At 35.1% G+C, this 27,450-nt stretch overlaps 1 protein-coding gene across 24 annotated transcripts in view; it reads right to left on the reverse strand.

Annotated features, from left to right (window-relative positions):
• Positions 1-27,450, reverse strand: part of DLG2 (discs large MAGUK scaffold protein 2) — a 1,649,366-nt gene that overhangs the window by 770,839 nt on the left and 851,077 nt on the right. For all 24 annotated transcript variants that reach the window (XM_055122503.1, XM_055122502.1, XM_055122499.1 and 21 more), the window contains one exon: positions 6,907-6,957. In XM_055122503.1, the coding sequence (XP_054978478.1) occupies positions 6,907-6,957 (51 nt within the window). The remainder of the gene's footprint in view (positions 1-6,906; positions 6,958-27,450) is intronic.

The following is a 27,450-nucleotide window of genomic DNA, read 5'->3' on the forward strand; positions in this document are numbered from 1 at the left end:
TCCCTAGGGAAAGGACATGAGTTAGATTCTGATGGAGTTTTAGCTCACTGACAATGAATTTAAGCTTCATTAACTGTTTTTGGTACGGGGCAGAAATCTACAAAGTTCCATATCTAACAGTACGGTACTATTGTTGATAGGGAGGGGAGGCAGTGTGCTTAGGAGGTCTCCTATTGGGGGTTCCTGGCCAAACAAGCTGGCTATACAGTGTAAGGATGGACTCTTAGACCCTGTAGTAACATTTACTTGGTCCAATGAGGCAATATGCTCCTTGACACTGACGTTAAAGATGGCGTGAGAAGCTTGATTAACAAGGGAAATAAAAGTAAAAATAATGACAGCAGGATCAAACATTTATTTACAATGAAAGAAACCTATTTTAAAGTGAAAAGACACCCTGCTGAAGGGGAAAGAACATTTACACATTATATAAATAGCTCATAAAATGCAACCACAAAACCAAAAGCTGGGGCTAGAGCGATAGCACAGTGGGTAGAGCATTTGCCTTGCACGAGGATGACCCAGGTTCGATTCCCAGCATCCCATATGGTCCCCCGAGCACCGCCAGAGTAATTCCTGAGTGCATGAGCCAGGAGTAACCCCTGTGAATTGCCGGGCAAGACCCAAAATCAAAACAAAAACAAAAAGCCTAAAAGAAAAGAGAAAGAGAAGAAAAACAAACCAAACTAATAACCTCATTAAAAATGGAAACATAATCTACATAGATCTTTTCACAAGAAGAATACTTAATTAATATATACACTTTTCACAGTTTTTTTTATGATGCTGAAATACAGTATTTGTCAGAACTACCATGTTAATATAAAAATACTGAAAATAATAATTGCTCACAATAATGGTAATCTTTACATCAACTCACTGTCACAATAGATATAACTGATGATAAATTGGCACTTACCTAATTTTCAAATGTGTAAATTGAAGCAGTGTTGTAAAACATAAAGTTTAAAGTATTATGAACTCCAAGTGATAGAATCTCGCTTCAAACCTAAATCAAGTGTTTCTCCTTTCTTGTACTTGCAAGTGAGGCACCAGTATAATTTATTTATATATGCTAACTATTCAGTGTCTATCCTGATGTAGGCAGGTAGCTAGACAGGAAAGGGCCTGGCAATGGAATTCCTGGGAAGTAATAAAACTACCAATCCTAAATCTGTCCAGACCCACCTGTGGGTACAGGAGCCAAGACCTGATAAGACCTTCTCTAGCAGCCGCCCCTGAGGAGGCTGGACACCCTCCTACAGAAAGGACAAAGTTCAGTGGAGACAGACTTCACTAAGGACCTGAAAAAGAACCTGAAGGAAATTCCTTTAGAGTTCCCCATTACTTCCTTTAATCTGATTACAGTTCACAGTCTCCCCCCCACTCAGAAAATTCCAGAACAAAGAACATTCCAGAATAAGGCAACCTGAAAATTGTTTGCATATAAAATCCAGTCTTAAAAGCCATCCAAAGTTCTTTGGCTTTGGAGAAGATTGTGTTCTCTCTTGGCACTTAATTCTCTCTCTTTCTGTCTTCTCTTCCCCTTCCTAAAAGCTTCTAAATTAGAATCTGTTTTTATTTCACTTTATCTACCCCTGAAATTCTTTTCTGTGAGAAGGATAAAGACCCAAACCCCTGGTAAGGCTTAGGGCTGACTTTCTTTTCCTGTAAAGATCAATTCCTTGCTGCAGCCTGAGTCCAGGGCTCCCTGAAAAATCAGGTGATGGGGATTAACTCCCATGCCAAGAAAATCAGGTGGGTGTCAGGTGTAGCTTGATGGCTCCCTAGTAGGGCAGGTGGACTCTGGCCCATGCAGAGCTGGGGCTTATTGCAGACTTGATCCATCCTAGTCTTCCCAGCTGGCCCTGGTCCCCAGGCTGGCAGAGGTAGATCTGGAGAAATTGGCTGTTTCTCATCTCTCTGCTTGACATAAGTCACTTCCTGGGGACCCACTGATTTCATATCCTGTTCCAGATGCTATTTTAAGTAAATTGAACATGAAAGTGACTATCTATGTGCAATTATATATATATACATATATATACATACACACATACACATGTATGTGTATATATATGGAGAGAGAAATGCTAACAGACTAAACAATAAATAAACTAAAATACAGATATTGATAAGTGTAATTTTTATATTTTTATTTAAAACATCTTTTTGCAGTGCAAGATAGTTTTTATTAAAACTTACTTAGATGTGGGGAGAAAGAGAGTAGTACATGTTCCTCTCTTTTTCTCTCCATAGAACACTGCCTTCTACAGAATGATTTCTTTTTTTAATTCAAAGAGGCATAGACAAGCCAATTTTTTTAAACATAAAAAGCAAAGAGACATAGATAAGCAAGCAAAATACATGAACATGGGAGAATAAGAGCTTGACAGTAAGTGATAAGTAAAGTTTTCAAATAATAATGAAGCTATTGAAAAGAGCAATAAGTAAAAATATTTAAATAATAATAGAACTATTAAAAATGTAATAAGGATGTTAATACTGCTTTAAATGAGGTGGGCAGTAAAGATTCTTCTGAATTAACATTTCAGAAGATATCTAAATGAGAAAAACAAGCCAAAAAATTTTGAGGAGAGATTATTATAAATAAATGAAACACCATGGATAAAATCTCTGAGGTGGGAGAAACTTGAGTCTTAAGGAATGATGGACTTTTTAGTGGATGGAGTGAAATGCATAGTTGGTGATGAGACTATTATATTTGGAGAGAAGCAGGAATCATACTTACTAAGGTCTTGTAGTTATGGTAAGTGCAATTACCACATTTCAGAAGGCATTAGGGATAAAAATCATATGGCTTGGTTTATATTTTGTAAATAATTAATCTGGCTACTTTGAGATGAGTGGGCAAAGGCAGACACATTGACACTGGACCAGGCATGGGATGATATTAATTTGGAATAGGATTTAGCAGAGCAGGTGGTAAAATGTGATGGATTTTGAAATAAAATTTTACGGTAGCACCAGTACGACTTGCTCTGTATGCCAAGGAGGAAAAAAAGAATAATTAAGCTAGTAATAAGCAAAACTATTAGATGATCTGAGGTGGAGGGGGTACCTGAATAAGAAAATTATATAATTAATTATTTAAGATGAAGACTTTTAAAGAACTTGCAGCTTTGAGTTGGAGGGTAGGAAGAGCAAAAATATCAGGAATTCTGTTAAGAATATATGAAGCTTAGGACACTGCAAAGATCTCACCAGAAGTGAGCAGCTGTATACATATGAAATGTGGGGGAGAAGTCAAGACTTCATATTTTGGAACCATCAGAGATAGTTTATATTTATAATGATGGTTTTGGTTGCAATCAACAAGGACATAGGAGAGATTGAAAAGTTTGTGCACTGGGTTTTTTTGCTTTCACACTGAGGGCACAAAAGATGCAGTAAATAAATATCAGTATGTTTTTGTTTTGGAAGACAAGATGTTAATGTTTGAGGAAGGATACAGTGTCAGCTATGCCACTGGTGCTAATAAGTCAGGAATGAGAACATGAGTTGGATTAGGCAAGATGGAAATTGTGATTTTGATAGAAAAAGATAGGACTACTGTGGAGGTGAAAATATGAATAGGTTGAAACTTTAAGAAGGAGGCAATGAAATTATATCAATTAAAAAAGACACATTTCCTAGATTTTGATAAAGCTAAATAGAGTATATAGATGGCAATAATAGGAGGGGAACATTGAGTCAGGGGATACGTTTTTGTTTTATCTTATTTTTTATTTAGTTTTAAGATTAGAGATTTTGCACTGATGGAGTTCAAGAAGTCTTCAAGTGGGGATATGATTTAAATGATAGGATCAGGTGATGCTTAAGGGGGATTGCGAGGGTTTTATCTGATATCAGTGACAAGATAGAAGCATGACATGGAATATTAGGGACATGTTGTGAGATGGTCTGAAGGAGCATGAAGCAAATAAGTTTTAGAACCCAGAGCAGAGCCCACAATGGTCAAAGGATAACTGAATATTGAACCTCACAATACGACTATTTAGAAATTATTTCTTGACTAGTATATCCAAGGTAACACAATGCTGTTGCATTAAAAATATTGCAGATGATCCAGAAATTCCACTGTTGGAGATCTACTTCTCAAAGATCCCCAAATGGTACTTTGAAAATATGTTTCTACTCTGTTCATTGAAGCACTAATCATAACAGTCAAGATTAGTGAGGGGATCCTGGAAACAGCCCAAGTGTTCAAGAACAGATGAGTTTGCAAGTATACAAAGAGATGAGTGGGGTGGGGGGAAGTCAGGTATAATGGCCCATAGGAGTTAGAGTGCATGCCACACACATGGCTGACCTGGGTACCATCACCAGCACCCAGATGTTCTCCCAAATATGCCAGAAGCTCAGAGTCAGAAGTTAGACAAAAGCACCACTGAATGTGCTCCACAAAAACAAGACAAAAAAAGGTCAATACATATTGGAATACTACTCAGCTATTAAAAAAAGATGAAATCATGCAATTCACAGCTACCTGGATGAAATTAGATGATATCAGACTGAGTGATGTCAGTCAGAAGGAGAGGGACAGATATGAAACGATGTCTCCCCAAGATTACAATGAAAAGAAACCTTGAGGGAATGAGAAATGGCCAAAGGCAACAGAATTTGAGAGTCTGATTACAGAACTGAGCTTACCAAGGTTGTGGGTGGTGGGGTACCTTGAGACATTGGTTGTGGGGCCCTGACTCTGGTGGTTGGTGTGGTGTTGGAACATTGTATGCTGAACTTTTTATTATTATTGGTATTTTAATCTCAGAACCTAAATAAAAATTGAAAGGAAAAAACAAAAATGTATATTTAAGTATGAGATTCACAGAGAGTGAAAGATTGGCTTCATAAATGTGAGATGTGTGCAGTAAAACTGCCATTTTTAAACAAGAGCCCTGAATTTTCATTTTGTACTGTGCCCACAAATTATATGGCCAGTCCTGGAGAGATTAGTGATTTTGAAGGGGAAATGTGTTATTTTTTTCTCATTTGGGTTAATTTTCCATAAGCTTCACTTTTCTCCATTTAGCACACCATTAAAAATGTTATTAAAGTTCATAATGGAAGTTTTAAAGAGACCATCTGTCAAACACTTAACTTTCAGTGTAAATCTCCTTTTAAAACAGCTCAAACTCAATAAAAATTAGGCTGAAAGTGATACATTCTCTGACTGAGGAAAGTGAATAATCAGCAAACTTAAAAGAAGCTATAAATTACAGATAGGTCTAAAGTCTAAATTCATAATATTTAGATTTTTACTTATTTTTACTTATTTTACTTATTTTTTATAAAAGTATTGTGGGAGGCTTAGGAAAGAAATGTAAACAAAAGGGAGATAAAATCTAAAAATGACCCATAAAGCTTAACTGTTTTTAATATTTTGGTGCAGAGTCTCCCAATATTTGTGTATCTGTCAATATATTCTATGAATGTACAGTTTTATTTATGCTTATTGGATTGTATATTAAATATAATTTGAATCTTGATTTTACATGCAGCACTATATTAAGTTAGATATTCTATATTTTTAATAAATTGTTTCTTTAAATACTATTAAAGTCATATTTGATATGCCAAAAACAGTAACAAGTCTCACAATGGAGACGTTAGAGTGCCCGATCAAACAAATGGATGAACAATGGGACAACAGTGCTACTATTAAAGTATAATTTAATATACATCAATTTTATGTAAATTCACAATTTCCAAACTCACTGAATGAAAGTTCATATTAAGTGTCTATTTCATATTGTTTCAGTTGGATAAAAAAAACTAAAGTGGTAACAATCTCTTTTGTTGTTGCTTGTTTGTTTTTGCTTATTGATAGGGTTAAACAGGCTTTCTTCTTCTATTGGTCTTTTCTTTGGCAACAGCTGTTCTGTGAGTGGCATTTGATTATTTTTTTCAAGGTGATCTTTAACCTTTTACTTTTTGTTTTTTAAAAAGTTTATTTTTATTTATTATTATTCTATTTTAGGGTTTGGGGGCACTCAGGGTAGTGCTCAGGGCTCACTCCTTGCTATTCACTCATTGATCACTCATGGCAGGGTATTGAAGACCCTATGAAGTGCTGGAAATTGAACCAGGGCCATTAGCATACAAAGGAAGTACCTTAACCCCTATGTAATCTTTCAGGCACCATGACACTATGCAAAGGAAGCACCTAAACCATTGTATTAGCTGCCTGGTAAATTATCTTTATATACAACATTCATCTGTTATATAGAATAGTGTGGCACAAATTTGTCTCAGTGTGTCAGTAACATGTCAAGCCCTAACAGCATGTTTTCAGAAATCTGCAATGTTGCTGTGCTTTTCTCTATGTCATTGGTTTTATTTTTTTTTTTATTTATTTTTGTTTGGGGGCCACAGTGAGCTGTGCTCAAGGCTTACTTTTGACTCTGTGCTTAGGGAGCATCCTATATGGGCTTGGGGGACCACATGTAGCTCTGGGGATTGAACCCAGGCTGGCCACTTGCAAAGCAAGTACTTTACCCAGTGTATTATCTCTCTGGCCTCTGCAGTGTTTTTAAAATTAATTGATTTTTAAACATTAAAAACACAATGTAATAGAAATTATGATAACTGTATTAAACCTATACATAGGTATATTTTGTAATATATCTAAAATGAATGCAAGCATTACTAATAAAAAAATAGAAAAAGTATTGCTCACCCTGAACTTAATGTTTTTCCCATTTATTTATTCAATCCTGGCTATCCAGTTTATGTACTGAACATTCTGGTAATTTGGCTATCTTGTCCACTATAGCAAATATTATATTAATATTCTCATGTAAATCCTGTTTGAGAAAACGGTTTATAGTGCAGATTGTGGAGTGCAATATTAGGCTTTTGCATTACTGCTTTTTTTCTTACCCTCTCCAATGTAATTTCTTCAAATTCATATTCAATTTCTGTTCCATTGACCTGTAAAGATAAAAAAAAAAAGGATCAAAGACACATTGAGGATGAGGCAGCTGAATTTTAAACAACACTTAAAAGGTAAGTTTTACTCTCAGTGCAAATAAACTACAGTTTAAAAATATCTGTGATTCTATATGCTTGTTCAAAGAAAATATAATCCAATATATTCTGAAATATATGAGTGAGACTCTCCATAAAACAAAATGAAAGCTCACTTCATCCTGTAGAATTCTGTGCTGTTTGGTTAAAGAGAAAAATGACAAAAAATAGATGTTATGATTGTATCTAGAATAAGTAACCCATGGGTATTATTATGATAGCACTGTCTGTCGTCCTGTTGTTCATTGATTTACTTGAGCAGGCACCAGTAACGTCTCCATTGTGAGACTTGTTACTGTTTTTGGCATATTGAATATGCCACGGGGAGCTTGCCAGGCTCTGCTGTGCAGGTGCGATACTCTTGGCAGCTTGCAGGGCTCTCCGAGAGGGACGGAGGAATAGAACCCAGATCCAACCCGGATCAGTCGTGTGCAAGGCAAACGCCCTACCCACTGTGCTATTGCTCCAAGAATACAATTTCTTTGTATTTTATTAAATTTCCATGAATTCTTACCAAAACTTCAGTAATGAAAGGGAAGCACAACCATGTATCTTTTTTTTTCCTGAAAATAGCACTAAGAATAACTATGCCATATAGATAATGCTGTTTCTAACTGAATTAAACTCAGATAATTTATTCACATTTTCCTCTTGTTATATTTATTGTGAAGGCCTGGATTTTGTAATCATGACCATGAACTTTTGTAGCAATAACAAAAGAGCATAAACTGTGTTTACAATTCCTAGGGAGCAACCTTTAAACCACCCAACCAATCCTTCAATTGATTTGAAATAAGAAAGAAGAATGCATTTAAAAAAGCATAGATAATATGCCTTATTTTTTTACTAAATAGAGGGCTGGAACGATCGCACAGCGGTAGTGCATTTGCCTTGCACATGGCAAACCCGGATTCTTCTGCCCTTCTCAGAGAGCCTGGGAAACTACCAAGAATATCTTGCCCACACAGCAGACCCTGAAAGCTATCCATGGCATATTCAATATGCCATAAACAGTAAAAACAAGTCTCACAATGAAGACGCTACTGGTGCCCACTCAAGCAAATCGATGAGCAGAGGGATGACAGTGACAGTAATGCATGAAGAATCTATGAGAAATGCTTGAACATAATCCAGCTAATATTCAATTCCCATTTTTATGTGGTTTATCTCTCAGCCAGGCAAAACCTTTCTAAAAATTTCTCAGTTGGCTTCATTTTCTGCTCATGTGTCTTGGCAACAACATTAGCAATAAGTTTTGGCCAGAAAGTATAATTTTTAACCAAAACCCATCATTTCTATAGAGTCTTCTGTATCACTGTATCACTGTCATCCCGTTGTTCGTCAATTTACTTGAGTGGGCACCAGTAACGTCTCTATTCCTCCCAGCCCTGAGATTTTAGCAGCCTCTCCTTGCTCGTCTTTCCCAACGATTGGAGGCTCTTTAAGGGTCAGGGTAATGAGGCCTATCCTTACTGTTTTTGGCATATCGAATACGCCACGGGTAGCTTGCCAGGCTCTGCCCATGTGGTGGGATACTTTCGGTAACTTGATGGACTCTCCAAGAGGTATGTATGTGTGTACACACACACACACACACATATGGTTGGGTAGTGGAAGTCGGCTACCGGGGCTGGGTCCCTTGAGACCGGGAGGGTTCTCACCCGCCTCCCTCTGGGGTGCCCCCAGTGAAGACAGCCTGGCGTGGAGACTTAAGTATTTATCTTTTGCAAGCCACACCTGGTGGTGTTCAGGTGTTACTCCTCTCTCTGTGCTCAAGGATTCTTCCTGATGGTGCTTGGGGGACCATATGCAGTGCCTGGGATAGAACCTCACTTAGTCATGCGAAAATCAGCGCCCTATCTGCTCTGCTCTTTTATATTCTTTAGAAGAATTTAAGGTGGGTCTTATAGATTGAGAGTTTGTGGTGGGAAGGATCAGCTAGCCTCCTTGCCTAAGAGAACACAGGGCCCAGGAAAACAAGTATTCATGAAGAAAAAAAAGGCATGAATGAATTATGGATGGCATTAATTTATGTGATTTAAATACACAGATATTTGAGTTACTGTAATTTATAATATTATTAATCACGACTCCCCATTTACATCATTTCAACCCCACACCCTTCACCAGAGTGCCCATATCCCTTCCCCAAGTTCCAAACGCCCCTCTCTTTCTATCCATGCTCCATCCACTGCAGCTCAGATCTGTGGGTCAATTCTCCAGATGAGGATCAAATTCTTCTTTATTGGTATCTTGTTGTATATATTTAAGTTCTACATACAAGACTGATCATTTTGTATCTATCCTTTTCCTTCTGGCTTCAAGCAATATGACATCCTCAGTGTGTTGCAGCAAATTGCATAAGTTTTTGATAAGGTATTTGATTAGTATTATATGAATACTACAGTATAGTTATGAAGGAATAACTATACTGTAATGATTTGGGATTACTAACAACAATAAATTTATGTGTCCATTGGCCACATTGAGCATGTTTTTGGTGCTCTCATTACTTGAGCTATTTAGTGAGTCATGTTTTACTATCCCTACATTATTAAACAGTACTGAACAAAATTTTATTTTCTGCCTCCTACCACTTAATGACTCATCAAAGTGCTAGATAATGGTAGTAAGCTTCTGCAATTTTATAACTTTTTTATTCCTCTCACTTAAAACTGAAAAACAGCACTCAGATTTACTGTGTCTCCATATTAATTTTTTTGTCTTTTTATTTTATAACTTTTTAGTTGACAGAGGAAAGACAAAGAGAAGACTGCATTAATGTGATGTTTTAATGTTTTAATGTACTGTGTGACATGTTTTATGTACTATGTACTATGTCATATGTTTTAATGTACTCAGTAGCTTTTGTTTTGCATCAGCACTTCTCTGAAGTGAAGTCCTTCACATAATTCAAGTACTGTAAACAGAAGGAAAAAAATGAAACTACAAAGAAAACACACCTCTAAGAATAAATATCTAGGGGCTGGAGTGATAGCACAGCGGGTAGGGCATTTGTCTTGCATGCGGCCGACCTGGGTTCGATTCCCAGCATCCCATATGGTCCCCCAAGCACCACCAGGAGTAATTCCTGAGTGCATGAGCCCTGTGCATCACAGGGTGTGACCCAAAAAGCAGAAAAAAAAGAATAAATATCTAAAGGCTTAGGGGGAAAGAAATTCTACTGGGCAATAAATTTTGGTGGCAGATATTGCATAATTGTCCTGTCTTAAAAACATTGCTTAACATTTTATGATAATATATGCAGATATTTAGAGCATAGAAGTATTTGGTACACGTCCCCTAATTGTTATTTGAAAATTGTCTAGTCATATAAACTTTCAGACTTTTCTCTGCCTAATGGAAATTTTGTTTATAATCTATACCCCTGACCTACCCCAGCATATAAATCATTCTCATAATTTAGGAATAGTCAGGTTCTCATAATAAGAAGAGAAGTTGATATTGGAATGGGATATACTATCAATGGAATATTATGCATTGAAAGAAAAAATAATGTATTCTATCACTGCAAGATTTAGTGGAATAGTAAAAGATTAAAAAATTACAAAGTTCCTTGGTGAAGATCTTGGAAGAAAGGATGGCATTTAAGAAGAAGAATAGTATCTCCCTTCTAATCAGAAGTACATGAGTGGGCTGTAACATTTGTAAAAATGTAATGATTTCTCAAATTAGTATCCTGGTGGAAGGCATATTAAACTCCCCCTACCACCTCACACATGCACACAAACACGCATTTATTTAGTAAAGAGACTACTTTTATTTATTATTTGGGGGCCACACTCAGTAGAGCTCAGAACTTACTCCTGGCCCTGTACTCAAGGATAACTCTTGGCAGTGTTTAGAAGGACATATAGGGTGTCTGGGCTTGCAGCGCAAGCCTTACCTGCTGTACTCTCTCTGCCTGGAAAAACAATTAGTTTTTGAATGATAAACAGCTAAGATAAAAACAGCAATGCCTTCCTAATCATAATGTCGTGTATGCTTCACCACAAATACCCTACCCCCCAAAAAATGATTGTGAATGTCTTCCATCATAGTCTGGGGATTTATGATCTCTAGTCTGCACTTCATTTGCTGGTCTCAGTTCCTGTTGGTTTGGGAATCTGTGCAGCTGCATGGATAGGGTTCCTGTTATTCCAACTCTGGCTCTGACCTGCCTTTAGGTTCCTCTCCAACTGAAAGACTAGAAAAGTGAGAGTACAGGTAGTTTTCTAAAGAACAGGGTCAAGAAAATAGATGAGGTCTCCCTGTTCTGAACAGCTTTTTTTTCCCCCCAGACACTTGATTTTTCTGAACAGAATGGTCCTGTGGGGCCAGCTGGTAGGTTTCTATGGTGGTGAGGTATCTGATTGATGACACATGTTGTGTTCCACTGTTCTGGGCATGCAGCCTTTCTGGCTTCATTTGAAATTAAAACAAGAGACTGACCCACTCAAATTCCAACTTAGTATTGAAAGTTCTAATTTGGTAAACTTTGAATATTTTACATAGTATAAAAAAGTCTCTGACAGCCTTTAGTTAATTTCATTGCCTTTTTTCCCTTCAGTGCTATAGCAACCACCTGCCTGGAAGATGAAACAATTTGATTTGAGATGTATTTTTATCTCAAAACATTTTTTTGAATTACATATGGAAAATAGTCCATGCTTTAATTGGAATATTAAGTAATTATTGTCTTAAATAATAGGACTTTTTTTGTTTTTTGAAGCTTCTAATTTCATTACATAAATTCAGAGCTTAAAAATTTCTGTTCATTCCATTTTAATATGTAAGTACTGAAACAGTAATGCCAATGTTAGAATCTTAAGACTAAGCACAATTCACTCAATGAATTATTAATGAGCACGGACTTGTCAAGATGTGCTGCAGATACTAAGAAAATAAAAATTTTTATGATATGACCCATATCCTCAAGAAAATATAGGCATTCAGTACAGGAGATAAGGATCTTGCCTTGCATGTGTTCACCCCCACTTAGATTTTGGTACAACATATGATCCCCAGAGCAGTGCCAGGACTTATCTCTGAATACAGAACTCGGAGTAAATCTTGAACACTGTTGGGTGTGTCCCCCAAACAAAACCAAACAAATAAAAACTAAAGTACAGGCATTGAACACATATGCTAAGATCTTATCAAAGTGTGGTATCAGGCTGGAGCAATAGCACAGTGGGTAGGGAGTTTGCCTTGCACGCGGCCGACCCGGGTTCAATTCCCAGCATCCCATATGGTCCCCCAAACACTGCCAGGAGTAATTCCTGAATGCATGAGCCAGGAGTAACATCTATGCATCGCCAGCTGTGATCCAAAAACCAAAAACCAAAAAGGAAGGCAAAGTGTAATATCAGTATAGAAAATACAAAGATGAACTAGAACTAAAGCTTTATTGGCATATGCAAAATACAAGCAGATATATTTACTGTTTATTTGTTTGCAAATTCGATTCCAGAGCATGTAAGTTAGTGTACTAAATTTTTCTTTCTTTCTTTGTTTATTTTTCTGTCCTTTCTTGTTCTGCTTTTCATTTTTCTCTTTTGTATGTGTGAGGGGGTGGGGCACACCCAGCTGTGCCAGGGGACTTGTGATCTTGTGATGCCAGTAATCAAATTCAGGGTCTTTCACACATAAGGCATGCATATGCTGTTTAATTTCTACCATTTCTTTTGGTTTTCTATATGTTATTTTACTATAATTATGATATAATGAAAGCTTTTATCATCCTAGCATACATTTTTAGAGAAATGCAGTCATCAGAGACACCTAGCAACATCCCGAATAAGACAAAGCACATTTGTGACTACAGAATAGAATACAAAGCTTAGCAAACAGATCCATAATCATTATGTGAATGAGAAAATGCAAAGATCAATGAAACAGTAAGATTTATTGAATAGATTAAGCCTGATGATTTTTAATGAGAATCTTCTTCGTTAATTTCTATATGACTCTGTCTTTCTGTCATTTCAAGCTTAGAGATTTTCTGTGAAATCACCTCTCATTCTATCTTCTAGGACAATGGCTTATACATGGAAAGTGTCAATAAAAATCTTTAGCACCAGAATGACAATTCTACAACTTGAATTGTTATCCAATACTCTTCTATCTTCAAGCAAGTATAAGCATTTCCCAACAATTGTCATCTTTCCCTATGAAATAAAGTTTAAATTTATTTCTCCATCTGAAGACATTTTTATATACATACTTGTAATTTCTAATTTTACTACTGAATTTATGCATTAAGATAAAATTTAACACTCAGTGAATATCTAAAGATGAAATAGGTATGATTCCAGGGGGCTGGAGTGATAGCACAGCAGGTAGGGCGTTTGCCTTGCACTCGGCCAACCCAGGTTCAAATCCCAGCATCCTGTATGGTACACTGAGCACCGCCAGGAGTAATTCCTGAGTGCAGAGCCAGGAGTAACCCCTGTGCATCGCTGGGTGTGACCCCCCCAAAAAAAGAAAGAGGTATGATTCCCATCTTCATAAAACAATATGATAAGGGATATAAATGGATGACAGAACAGAAGACTGGCAATAAGTTGTATGACTATCTCAATAACTGTCTGTAGATGGTGGCACTTGTAAGGAAGATGGAAGAAGTGATTGCACTTAGAAGAAGTCAGAAAAGACTTCGCAGAGGAGTTGGTATGATTGCTTCATGAATAGATGTTTATTGGAATGGGAAGATGAAAAACAGGTCTACCAAAATAAAGGTATCATCCATCACTCATCAATTCTCTATCATGCTCTGAAGAAAGTGATATAAATACTTTCCTGAAAATATATTGTATCATATTATATTATAGTCTTGATTCTATAATTTAGCACACTAGGTAATCTTGAGTAGCTCACAGAACTTCAATATTTTCGTAGATATAATCTCAGAGTCCCTTGAGATGGCCTTCTGGTTTCAGGACTTTCTATCTCCTGTTATTTTGCTGGTCACTTTGTATTCCTGAGGTACATGATTGTGAACTTTTCCATCACTCTCTAAATTTGTTTCTTTTACTCTGAAGAGCTCAATCTGTCACTCCTGAAACATTACCAGCTAGAAGTTGTCTAATGTCTATGAACCTCTGCTATACCTTCTCCTTAATATCTAAGTTTCTGCCCTGGAAGGAAACTAAACAGCAGTATCTGATCTCCTTTGAGCCACATAAGGAAGTCCCCGTCACACACTATTTCTATTACCCCCTCAAAACTGTCAAAGTTTCTGAAAAATAAAATAAATAAAAGATTGCACTATTTGAAAAGGGAAAAAATAAGAAGTATTTGCTCTACTTCAATACCCCTTCAGCAACGCAACCCCCAATAAAGAGAAAAAAGAGGGAAAAAAAGGATGCGTATGATCACATTCATTGTGATCATTGTGACATTCATTGTCTCTCCTGAATAGATCAAAAAGAAGCAGGTGCTGAAAAAAGAGAAAGCCAAAAATAGTAGTGTCGTGGCTGTAACAGGATGATCATGGCTAGAATATTATAAGACAAAGACTAATGGGTTGCTTCATACAACAGACCTGTCTATTACTTTTTTCTTTTTATTTATGAGTTATATCGAGTAGTTTTCAGTACTTACTGCTGTCTTTGCACTCAGGAAACATTTCTGGAGATGCACAGGAATGAAACCACATGGATCATGTACAAGGAAAGTGCTTTACCTACTGTACTAGCACTCTGGTTTCTACCTACCACTTCGTTAAACTAATGCTGCTTCTCCTAGACCGTATCTGCTGCCTAAAATAGTGTCCTCTATTCATATTGAGAGGAAATCAAACCTTCATTTATGGAATTCCAAAGGTCTGAATTCCAAAACCAGTCCTATCACTTAGAAGCAGTGATTCATCTTTGTTATGCACCATACACATATTCATAAATGTCAATATTGTTTGATTATATACCTTGTAGTAAGCAAAAGATTTTAAGCTTAGTAGAGCATCCGTTCTAATCTCAGGTATGCATTCACTTATTTTATGAATACCTTATGATTATAATAATCATTTAAAATATGTTGTTTTATAAGAGGGAAATACTATTTGTTAATTTTAATAAATTATAACACTATAAAAATAATGATTGATAATCTCAGTTAACATTCTGATTTGGGTAAGAACATGTTTACTCACATTTACCTGAATGCCTTCTCTCTGAAAACTATGATTTCAAGTTAAATCCTTATCTAAATTAAATGCCTGAGCTCATTGAACTGCTAAATCAAAATTTCTGACAACTATGGGAAAATAAATTAGCATTCTAAACTGTTACATTCTTAAATAATTCTTAGGTTTGTTATTTGTTTAACCTTTTGTTATCAAGACTAGGTAGCTCAAAGATCTTTGGATCTGAAACAGTGGCTATAGACAATAGACTATATTCAGTAATTTTTGAAATTTAATAAGAAGTGTAGGTTGACATTAACTTTTCTTTTCTTTTGGTTTTTGGGACACACCTGGTTGTAGTCAGGGCCTACTCCTGGCTTTTTGCTCAGAGATCACTCCAGGTGAGCTCAGGGGCAATATGGGGTTATGGGGACTGAATCCGGGTAACCTGCTTGCAGGTAAAATGCCTTACCTGCTGTACTACTGCTCTGCCCCATAGGTATTCTTTAAATTTCTTAGAAACCACAGAATTTTTCTAATATAATAAAAAATACTAGATTTAAAAAATTAATCAACATTCTTCTTATGAAATTGTGACAACATTTTATATAAAAATATGCTAATTCAAGATAGATTTAGGTTCTAACACATTTATATGTGTTAGAATATGCTTTTATTAAAGACTTCTGTAATAAAAAACAGCATATAATCATTTAATAAGTTTAGATATGGATTGTTTTCTGCTTTGGAAAAGATATATTTCTTTCCAGCTTTGCTTCCTTGTTTTGTACCATATGTTAAACGGGAAGTTTCAATGCTTTCATTTGACTGCAGCCTGAAGCAGACTGTTTTGCACTTTGGGTTGAAATATTCTAGATTTGAACATATTCTAAGAACAGTAAGTGGTACTAAGATTACATTTGATTAAAGGCTACTGTGATGCACTTAATTTTTGTCCGATTAAATAGCCTCTTTCATCTCAGCACCTGGAAATATGAAACACTTAAACAGTTACAAATGGAGTATTTGAGAGATCTGAAAACACAAAGTATTTGGCCAAATTATTTTGAAACGAAAACTAAGTGGAAAAGCATAATATGAGATGTCACATGTGAGATGTAAGAATAAAAAGACAACTGAGAGTATGTTCTTTCTCTTAGGTATAATATATGTTTTAAGTAAAATATACTTTTTTATTCTGTGCTACATCAATGGTATTCCAGGCTTACTCCTCGCTCTGTGCTCAGAGACTGCTCCTGGCACTAAGCAGGGACCGTATATTTAGCAGCATGCAAGACACAAGCCTTCATCCCTGTAAGATCTCCCAGGTCCCGTGAAGCATAGTTTTAACATCCTTTACTATATCTCCAACTGCTTCCCTCAAACTCCTGTATTATGGCTTATTTTAAACCACCCTACAAAATCTAAGCTTTTAGAGATTAACAAGACATTTCCACATTTGACTACAATGACCTATCCATCCTCAAATTTCCCTGGCATTCATGTAGTATAAACCAGTCTGGAGTAATCAATAGTTGATTTTTTTGGTCTAATAATTGATGTCTTTCTTGCCTCCTCATAATTGCTTTGGTTATGATATTAATAATAATTTACTTTCTCTTCTAATATGTCAGTTTCCACAGTCAGCTTTGTCATCATATGACTTTTATCTATGTTCCTACCCCAGCCAGTTTCTAATATTTTTAAAATAGAAATTTATTCATTGTAGCACTGTCTGTAGCACTGCCGTCCCATTGTTCATCGATTTGCTCGAGCAGGCATCAGTCTCCATTGTGAGACTTGTTGTTACTGTTTTTTGCATATAGAATACATCATGGGTAGCTTGCCAGGCTCTTCCATGGGCAGGATGCTCTAGGTAGCTTTCCGGGTTCTCTGAGAGGGATGGAGGAATAGAACCTGGGTCAGCCACGTGCAAGGCAAATGCCCTACCCTCTGTGCTATTGCTCCAGCTCTAGAAATTTATCCACAAGGAGAAAACATTCTTGAATGGTTACTACCATGAGGCATTTTACTATTTATAGCATACCTGCATTTCACATTAATTTTTGTCGCTAGTATTTTGATGACTACAGCACAGCAGGTAGGGTATCTGCCTTGCACACGCCTGACCTGGGTTTGATTCCTCCATCCCTCTCAGAGAGCCTGGCAACCTACAGAGAGTATCCTGCCCGTGGCAGAGCCTGGCAAGCTACCTGTGGTGTATTCTATATGCCAAAAACTGTAATAACAAGTCTCACAATGGAGACGTTACTGGTGCCCGCTTGAGCGAATCAATGAAGAATGGGACTACAGTGGTACAGTATTTTAATAAAATAACACTAAGCTTGTTACTTAATTTAGAATGAATATATGCTTTCCCCAAAGTTCATTCTCTTTCATTTTCTATGTGACTGGTCTAGATTCTAGTCTCAGTAAATCTAAAACAGGAATAAAAAGCCTGCCTATTTAAAACTATTAGTTACTCAAACTTACTTGCTATATCTGTTGAGGAAATCCTCCTTTTTTACTATCTGAATACAGAATTCCAGTGAAACCTTTATAAACCAAAACAGTACAGAGCTTCTTTAGAAGCATTTACCACTAATTTAGATGAAAAAATATATAACATTTCAGAGTCAAATTATTATTTAGCACTCCAAAGCCCCAAATAACCTACTAAATCATAAAATGCATAAATACTAACATTCATAAAAAAGGGGTGATATCATGTCTATATGTAGTATTCTCCCAGGAGGGTGCACGGCATCCACTATTGCTAGAATGCATGCTACTTCTTGTTACAAACACACCAAGTGGTACTTTTCCTTTTCTTTATCATAAAGAAACAGCAGAATTCTTTGGCTTTGCAAAAATGATACAGATTAGTAATATTCTTTAAAGGTATATTAAATCTTTAAATTCTTTAAAGATATATTATCCTAAAAAGTGTTCCATATATATTTTATCTATATTTACTCAAATCACTTTAAGAAATTTTTGTTTTCATTACACAACGTTTTAGACCATCTCTAAGCAATTCCAAATCAAATTCTCTAAGCACATAGCTTACTTCAAAAATATTGTACTAGTTAAATGGCTATTTTGAATTTGCATTGCACTTTCCCTTAATATCTTTATCAATTTTATTTACTCCTTTCTAAATGGCTTTACTCAAATCTATTCTATTTAAATTCCAATAAATTAGAAAAATATTTTTAATGCCTAGAATTTTTGAGGTACAATATTAGATGTCAGGCATAGTTAAAACACAGTGCCTGTCCACATGGATCTATATTGTACTGGATAATGTGGGAATATTTAGTCCCTGAAAATCATATTCTATATTTATAATCTACTCATCATGTGACTATACAGTTTAGTATAATGATTACTACTATTGCTGCTCCAACAATTACAACTGCTTCCCATGAAATATCCCATATGTTAAGCACTATCATAAATCATATAATAATTATAATAATCACAAGAGCAAGATATTTTAATGTTAATTTCACTATTTAGAAAGTCAAGTCTTAAATCTAAACCATATTTCTGTGTTACAGAGATACAAGCAATATGAATCTATGACTACTTCATTCGTCTCATCACTTTTCATATGCTGAACATAAATTTCCTGAATAAACTGAACACCTCTAAAGAGGAAGGAACGGCAGTATCTATGTATGAGCCAACTAGAGTCTACTGCTCAATCACTAATCTTACTTTTTATCACAATACATATCTCTTTCTTACTGTACTCGTGAACCAATTGTTAGTATTTTAGCTTTATTTTATCCTGTTATACTTTCCTCCTGCTAGGCTCAGATGCAGCATTATCCTTTAATTTTTTTCTCTTGTTACTCCTACTAAAATGGCTGTGAATTGTAGTTATTTCATAAATAACTATTGGAGGAAAAAATCAATCCAACCATTTGTTAAAAGATTCAATGTGCTATAGCTTTTCAAAAATTCCCTTGGATTTAAAAATCTTACTCACCATTGTGACTTTTCAAAGGAGTGAATGCCTTAGTTTCTCTCTAATCATTTTATTTCAGATCTCATTAAAAACAGGCTGTCTGCCTTTTCTTCTGAATATAGGTCACTCTCAGCCGCATTCAAGGTCAATCAACTAATATTTATTGAATGCCTATCACTTCCTTTTTTGCTAGCTCATGTGAACTCTTTTCATCTGATTCATCACTAGCTTCAGAGCTTAGAAAAGCGCCACAGAGCCACATCACTGCTAATCCATGTACTACTTTATCAAGATTACATGAAGAAATTTTATGTTCCATAATTCTAGAAATATGCTTTGAGTTGTTTGTTAAAAAAAGTCGGATCCATATTTTGAACTTAGTTCTTAGAATAGAAGTGTGCTATTGTTTTATTTTTTTCTCCTTTCTCAAAATATTGTAAGATCTTACTAGGGAGTGATTATTAATAGCGTTCTCTCCCTGCCCCTCAACTAATAAAATATAAACACAGCAAAATTTTTAGTTGTTTAGATTTAACTGAATTATACTAACATAGTTTGTTAACCATTTATGACTTATAGCAATCTTATGTCAAAAATTTTACCATTATTCTATATTCGCAGAGACCTGAATAGCTCAGATTATGGTAAACAATTTGGTCAAAATTGCTTAGCTACAAACAGAGATGGGTATGCAAAACTAGATGGTTTTGGATGCTGAGTCTTAGAACTATTTCCATCATATTGTGTTGTACACATACATTTTTCTCTAAAAGTAAGAGATACTTTATGATTGAATCAATGTGTATTTACTCCTTAGGTGGCATGTGTCCAATTATCTAATATATTTAGAGCTCTGTGAGCCCTCTGGAGCCATTTTTAAGAACTTTTAGGCTGGGCTGGACATGTGGCAAAGCCTGTCAGGCCTTGGACTCAATTTCTGGGACTACAAGCCAAAAAGTAAGATTTCGCCTAACTCAAAAGACTAGATCCTAACAAGTTCTATCTTGTTTATTGGAGTTTTACTAAGTACTAAGAGTACCAGGTACTCTTCTTGGTAATTTGTGTAGAAGCATGACTTTTGCCTTGAGAATCTTTAATTTTAATGAAATTGAGAAACATAAGTAGGTAATTATAATATAATACAACATTAGCAAAAATAACTTTATAAAAATATAATTATTAGTAAATCAATCTTAAAATGTTGTTTCCATCTAAAATAAGGGATAGTGGTGCTAGTAAATCCTTATGATAGTCATTATTTGTAAAATATTTTTCAGGTATCTAGGGATATAAAAGGAGACAAAATGCAGTTTCCATTTTCAGAGCATTGATTTGGATTTAATGGTCTCTTGATGGTGTTTTGTCAATTTTCTTTGCAATAAAGGGGCCTAAAAACACAGAAGCAATCTCCTGAGTGTGTTTTATCTCTTGTCATTATGGGGAATTAATGAAGCTGACCTCTTGTTTGTACTTTGAATCAAATCTGATTGATAACTATTTCATTCAATTACTCTGTTGGAATCTATCTTGAATCCAAAAGAGAAATATATCTTAAAAGAAAATGCACATCCCTTTTGTCTAAATTTAAGGGAATTTTGGTTTTGTTGCCAAGTATTCCTGATATTATCCTCAAGAGAATCTGCTCAAATGAGTATGATTTTAGGAATAAAGAATGGTGACTGCTATATACTTCTTTCTAGATTCAACATGTGACATCTTTATGGCAAAGGCTTCAAACCACTTCAAAATATAAAACTAGAATACTACCATATATGTGCATACACACACACATATATTGTATATCACTGTTATCACTGTCATCCTGTTGTTCATCGATTTACTCGAGCAGGTGCCAGTAACTTCTCCATTCATCCCAGCCCTGAGATTTTAGCAGCCTCTCCACTCGTCTTTCCCAACGATTGGAGGCTCTTTTAGGGTCAGGGGAATGAGACCTGTTATTGTTACTGTATTTGGCATATTGAATACACCACAGGGAGCTTGTCAGGCTCTGCAGTGCAGGCGGGATACTCTTGGTAGCTTGCCTGGTTCTCTGAGAGGCATATATATATATATATATATATATATATATTTCCCTCTATGATTTTATGGAAAATGAGTACGGAGTGTCTTATGATGTATATATTTATATATTTGTATATATATGTATCACATAGACATATATATGTTTTAAACAGAAGATTAAAAATGAGGAATTATTTAAAGAAAATCCCCTTGACAATATGTCATGCATTTCTTAGAAGAATATTTTTCAAATGTAATCACTACTTTCTGAAATCTCTGCAGTATGCCAAAACCTATGTAGACTACTCTAGTTTTGCATTCCTTTCCATATCAAACAGCACACAATTACCAATGCTGGTTTCCTCGGGAACATTCTAAATCATTTAAAATGTGGGGTCATATAAATTTTAAAGCAGCCAAATATGCAAAGTGGTCTGGTGAGAATAAATTTGGATTATAGATTCAGTCAATAAAATGGGAAAAAAGCTTTACAAAGATCTTAAGAGAACCATTTAGATGAAAACTATAAGAGGTATAAGATTAATGTGTATATGCACATTTGTATGGCTTTTTAAAAAATATGCTTGACCATCTAAAATCTAAATTTTAGGAAACATTATTTATATTACCTTTCTCACCTCATAATTATAATTATTTTTCATAATAGCATCTCAAAGTATGCTCACACATATAATTTTACTAGAAGATAGTCATGCTTTTATTAAGTTTTAAATAAAAAGAAGTTAAGACTTAGTGATTGGAGTACCTCAAAAAAGTCCTATAAACAGTGAATAAACTGGGATGATGTTAAATAAACATTCATTTTTATTTCCAATTCAATATTCTTTCTGAAAATTTGGGAATGTCAAGAGAATTTCATAAGGTCTGCAAAGACATGTTTTTTTTCACTGATCTAATATTAGAGTAAAAACTTAAATTAAGATTCATTTCTTATAAATACTGTCTTCAAAACTGCAACCCCCAAGCCCCAATAGAACTGCTTAAAGTCCATTTGCAGATGTCTACTGTCCAGAAGAAAAATCTTGGCAAAGGCTTATCTATTCCTGCCAAAGAACACCATTAAAAAAGCATCCCATTAAGGCACAAAGCACTGACTTACTAGGGGGGAAAAAAGAAGTCTATAACAAAGTTTTTCATATAATTATCTGCAAATAATTATCTGCAGATAATTATCCACAGTGCCCTTTCAAACAGTGTTTTTTTTTCTTGTCTTTGATCTGTTTCAGTTGGTTTAAAATTGAACCAACGAGTAGTAAGTTGTGCAAAGAAACCTATTAACTAACACAATTTATTTATTCATCCTTTGTGTTTTGGGTGTCTATGATGTTTCAAAATTTTTCAACACAAGGTTCAAAAAGGGTTGGTAATAATGTTGGATCCAATGCAGTCAATGGTAATGTGTTGCTGCCTAAGTAACTTTCAGAGATCTAGAAACTAGTGTAATTGTCATGATAGTTACTATGGAATTCCATGTAATATGCATGGTTTCCTGACTGGAGTAAATAAAGGACTAAAAAATATGTTTTATAGAGGCACTAATGCTTAACTAGTAGGTAAGGACCACTAGGTAATAAAATGGCAAACAATGAGAAGGAAAAATTATATTCTAGGCATCTAGATAAAGAGATTTTAACATATATAAAGACAATGAAAATGACAATGGGAAAGTAGTAGGTGCATTCTCTGGACAGCTGTGATTAGAAAATATTAGGAGATTAGAAAATAGAAAATTTAAATAATGTTATTATAACAGATTTTGTCATATTTGTACATTTTCAGATATCTTAATATTTTTAGAATTTGAAAATTTAGAAAAGAAAAGTTACTAGCATAAGCAGTGGAATAGCAAATGTCTGGGCTTCTTTAGGAAATCTATAAGAATTTCAGCTGACAGATTTACAATTTTCTGATTGCTAAAAGTAGAAGGAAGCTTGAGACATTGGCTTATTGATAAAAAATAAATAAATAAAACTACTAGTTAGAAGGCCAGAGAGATAATACAGCAGGTTAAAGTGCTTGCATATGGCTGATCCGGAATTAATCCCGTGCACTATATATGGTTACTGATTTCCACCATGAGTAATCCGTAAGCAGAAATAAGTGCGGTCACAATACAAAACTTATAAGAAAAATTATCTCCACTTAAGTTTAGTTTGTCTAATTAAGACGGGTTGTGGAAAGAAATATGCACGTGGAGTCATTTCTTTCTGTTACCCACCAAATGTGAAGTCCGTGGAAACTGAATGTTCTAATTAGACTTAGTTGCTGAATTTGTAATCTCAGGTCACTGTCACTGTCATCCCGTTCCTCATTGATTTGTTAGAGCAGGCACCAGTAATGCCTCTCATTGTGAGACTTATTGTTACTATTTTTGGTATATTGCATACGCCATGGGTAGCTTGCCAGGCTCTGCTGGGCGGACGCGCGCGATAGTCTCGGTAGCTTGCTGGGCTCTCCGAGAGGGGCGGAGGAATCAAACACAGGTCGGCCAAGTGAAAGGCGAACGCCCTACAGCTGTGCTATCGCTCTAGCCCAATCTCAAGTAATTTTGAGTATTATCTCTAAATTTTTGTTTAAATTATACTTTTATTTTACACACACACTAAAATTTAAACAGTAAAACCAAAAGAAGTTATTATTTATGTGAGTTCTTCAAGCTAAAACTTCACTCACATTTACTTCTTTTATGGTCATATTTCCTTTGTTTTTAGCCAGCAATCAGAGAGAAAAATTAATTTGAATATAGTTTTCCTATAACAGATCACCACATCTTTGGACAAAATGCAACATTACTATTTGAAATGTTACAATAAATATTTCAGTAGAAGGAGCTGGAGAGACAGTACTGTGCATAAAACACTGGCCTGGAAAGCAACCAACACTCACTCAACCCAGATGCTGCATGAAGTTCCCATGAGCACTGCCATGACTTACTCTGATTACTGCTGAGCACTCAATCTCTCCCCTCTCCCCCAATTGTCAAAAACTGTATACAACACCTCTCTTTCTTTCTGTCTCTGTCTCTCTCACAGACACACAGTCGTAGTGGGTGCTGATAATCAAACCCAGGGTCTCACACATGGAAGACATGCATTCTTTCATTAACCTGCATCTCCATCTTCTTATTGCATTGATAAAGAAAATTCTGCATGAATTTTCTCAAAGTTACAGAACTATTTAATGATGGGAGATAGTTCAAAAGTGATAGAGTACATAAGAGTGTTCAGATATTAAAAAATATGTTCTCATATAAAATTAAAATTGGTTCTACATAATATATAATTTAAAATATTGGCTTTAAAACTATTATTTTAATTCACTGAGGTGTAAGGAGTACTTATTTTCCTAAATGATGGTGTAATTTATTGGTAAATTAATAAGAATGGATTAATTCCAAAATAACAATATTTGGTATAGGACAGTGTTACAGAGGACATTTATGTATGACAACACAGTAAATAGAACCTAGAAAAAAAGTCATCACTACATAAGAATAAATTAAGACATTAGGTTCCAAACTTTGCAGTATAAAAATGGAATACTTGCTTTATGAAATAAATGAAAGCTGAACAGCCAAAGTTAGATTTAGAGTTATTGACGTGGATACTAAACTAATACATGTAAGTTTCCTGTAGAGATGATCGGACAAGAAGTGAGTGATGAGAATTACAGCAAGAACTCTGGAACCAGACTATAAGGGTAAAATGAGCCAATATGTGTTAAAAGTGCTTTGAATGGGGGCTAAAACACAATAAATAACAAATAAATATTTTATGTTGTTGTACAGTGAATCACTCATCCTAAATCAAAGTAAGTACAATTATTTGTCCATGAAGGAATATTTAGGAATTTTTTCTAATTCTTTATTAAATACATGTATTTCATTTTACTGACATTTTACATTGAAATTAAACATATCAGAGGCTGCTTTTTGCTATGGTTTGTAGAAACATGTATTCCCTTTTGATCAATTTGGCTATTCTAATATGTTTAATGGAAATTATGTTTATAATAACAACAATGCACATATCACACAAGATATCTCCTATCATTCTTTTATTTCCTCTTTGGAAAAGAAATATAGAGGAAATTCTAGACAAGAAAAAATGCTGGCATTATGGAAACAGTTCTTAGAGAGTATGAGTAATGGTTAAGAGAGAATAATTGAGTTGCAAAAGAAAGATTCCATTTAGGAACTGTAGCACTGTATGTGGCACTGTCATCTTATTGCTCACCGATGCGCTAGAGCAGGCACCAATAACATTCCATTGTAAGACTTGTTACTGTTTTTGGCATACCGAATCGCCATGGGTAGCTTGCCAGGCTCTGCTGTGGGGGTGGAATACTCTTGGTAGCTTGCTGGGCTCTCTGAGAGGGACCAAAGAATAGAACCCACGTTGGCCTCTTGCAAGGCAAATGCCCTACCCGCTGTGCTATCGATCCGGTCCCCATTTAGGAACTATGGCATATAATACTGGGGATAAATAATAAAGCATTATTTGAAAATTAACTGAAGCAAATAAAAATTTATACTGATTTTAACAGAAAACAATCAAAGTATTTTAAATAGGGGCCAGAGCAATAGCACAGTGGGTAGGGTGTTTGCCTTGCACGAGGCTGACCCGGGTTCAATCCCCAACATCCTATATGGTCCCCTGAGCACCACCAGGAGTAATTCCTTAGTGCATAAACAGGAGTAACCCCTGTGCATCGCTGGGTGTGACCAAAAAAAGCAAAAAAAAAAATTAAATAATATAATCACATGATGTATCAGAGATATTGGCTAGATATTTGCCAATATGGTTTCTTATAAATTAAAGGAAAGGAGGTATTTTTATACTCTATTGTTTATGTATAGTGAATATTTCTAAAAGAAACTAAATTAAAATAACAAAATCAATTTCCTCTGTATGTAATAAAATGTTTGCATAATTATCTTGAGTAATTATGTATTATGTTTTAAAGTAAGTTAAATACAAAAACAGGATGAAAATTGATTTTTAAATTATGTCCAGGTACACATGTCAAATGCACTCATTTTCCTTTGAATGGATCCCTAATAAATTATATTTCACTAATTTTTTAGATTAAAGATCCATGGTATATAGAGTGATCCATGTATACAGTAAAATTTAATAATGAAATCTGCATAAAATTATACAAGTTATGTTGACTTTCTTTTGGTTTGTTCCCCAGAAAAAAATCTTAAAGGTTTCGGCTAGAGACATATAGCAGGTGGGGTGTTTGCCTTGCATGCGGCCGATACTAGTTCAGTCCCCAGCACTGGTCCCCGGAGCCCCAGTGGAGTACTCCATGAGTGCCGAGGCCTGAGAAATTCTGACCACGACCAGCTGTGCCTCTCACCAAAATAGTTAAAGATGGGACCATGGCTATATTTGTTATGTACCGTGAAGAGGCATTAAATACAAATCACTTTAAAAATCTACAAAGAGCCAAGAAATGTTACCTTTTTTCAAAGTCGAGGTTATTTCAACATTATTAGGCTTAAATTTTAAATATTAATAGCATTTTCTAGTGGCAGAGATAAAATAATTTTAGTTAGCATCTGTGTAATACCTAATAATTCTAAACCCTGCTCATGGTTCAGTCTATAGATTCCCAAATATTTAAATAAAATAAGTAACTACACAATGATTAAATCAGGTAATACAGGATTTAAAGGTGCAGCTTCCTTTTGGTTTCCTGAGCCCCCACCAATATTTACCTATTATATAAGACATTATAGTTTAAAACTAAAACAATTATCATCATCATCATCATCATCCCATTGATCATTGATTTTCTCAATAATATTCAGAAATTATTGTTCTAAAGAATAAGTAGCTGGAACCAGAGATATATTATAAGCATAAAACTTTTTTCTTGCATGCAACCAACTCCATTTTGGTCCTTGTCACCATATATAGTACCCTGAGCACTGCCAGTGGTACTCCTTGAACACAAAGCTAGGAGTAAATCCTTAGCACCTCTGAGTGAGGACCTCCAAAGGCAGAAAAGTGAAGAACACGCTAACTGAACTTAAAAATTCAATAGAGATACTTAAAAGAAGAATGCCAAATCAGTGAATTGAAGGATAAGGAAACTATATTTAAAAAAAACAGAATGAAGAAAAGAGAATATTGAAAATGAAGAAAAATGAGAAAATTATTGGACAGCATCAAAGAGAAACAATATCACATCAGAACAGAGAAGAGAAAGGGGGAAATTACTGGGCAAAAATAATATTTAAAAG

This window comes from Sorex araneus, chromosome X (assembly GCF_027595985.1).
Source record: "Sorex araneus isolate mSorAra2 chromosome X, mSorAra2.pri, whole genome shotgun sequence".
Lineage (NCBI taxonomy): Eukaryota > Metazoa > Chordata > Mammalia > Eulipotyphla > Soricidae > Sorex > Sorex araneus.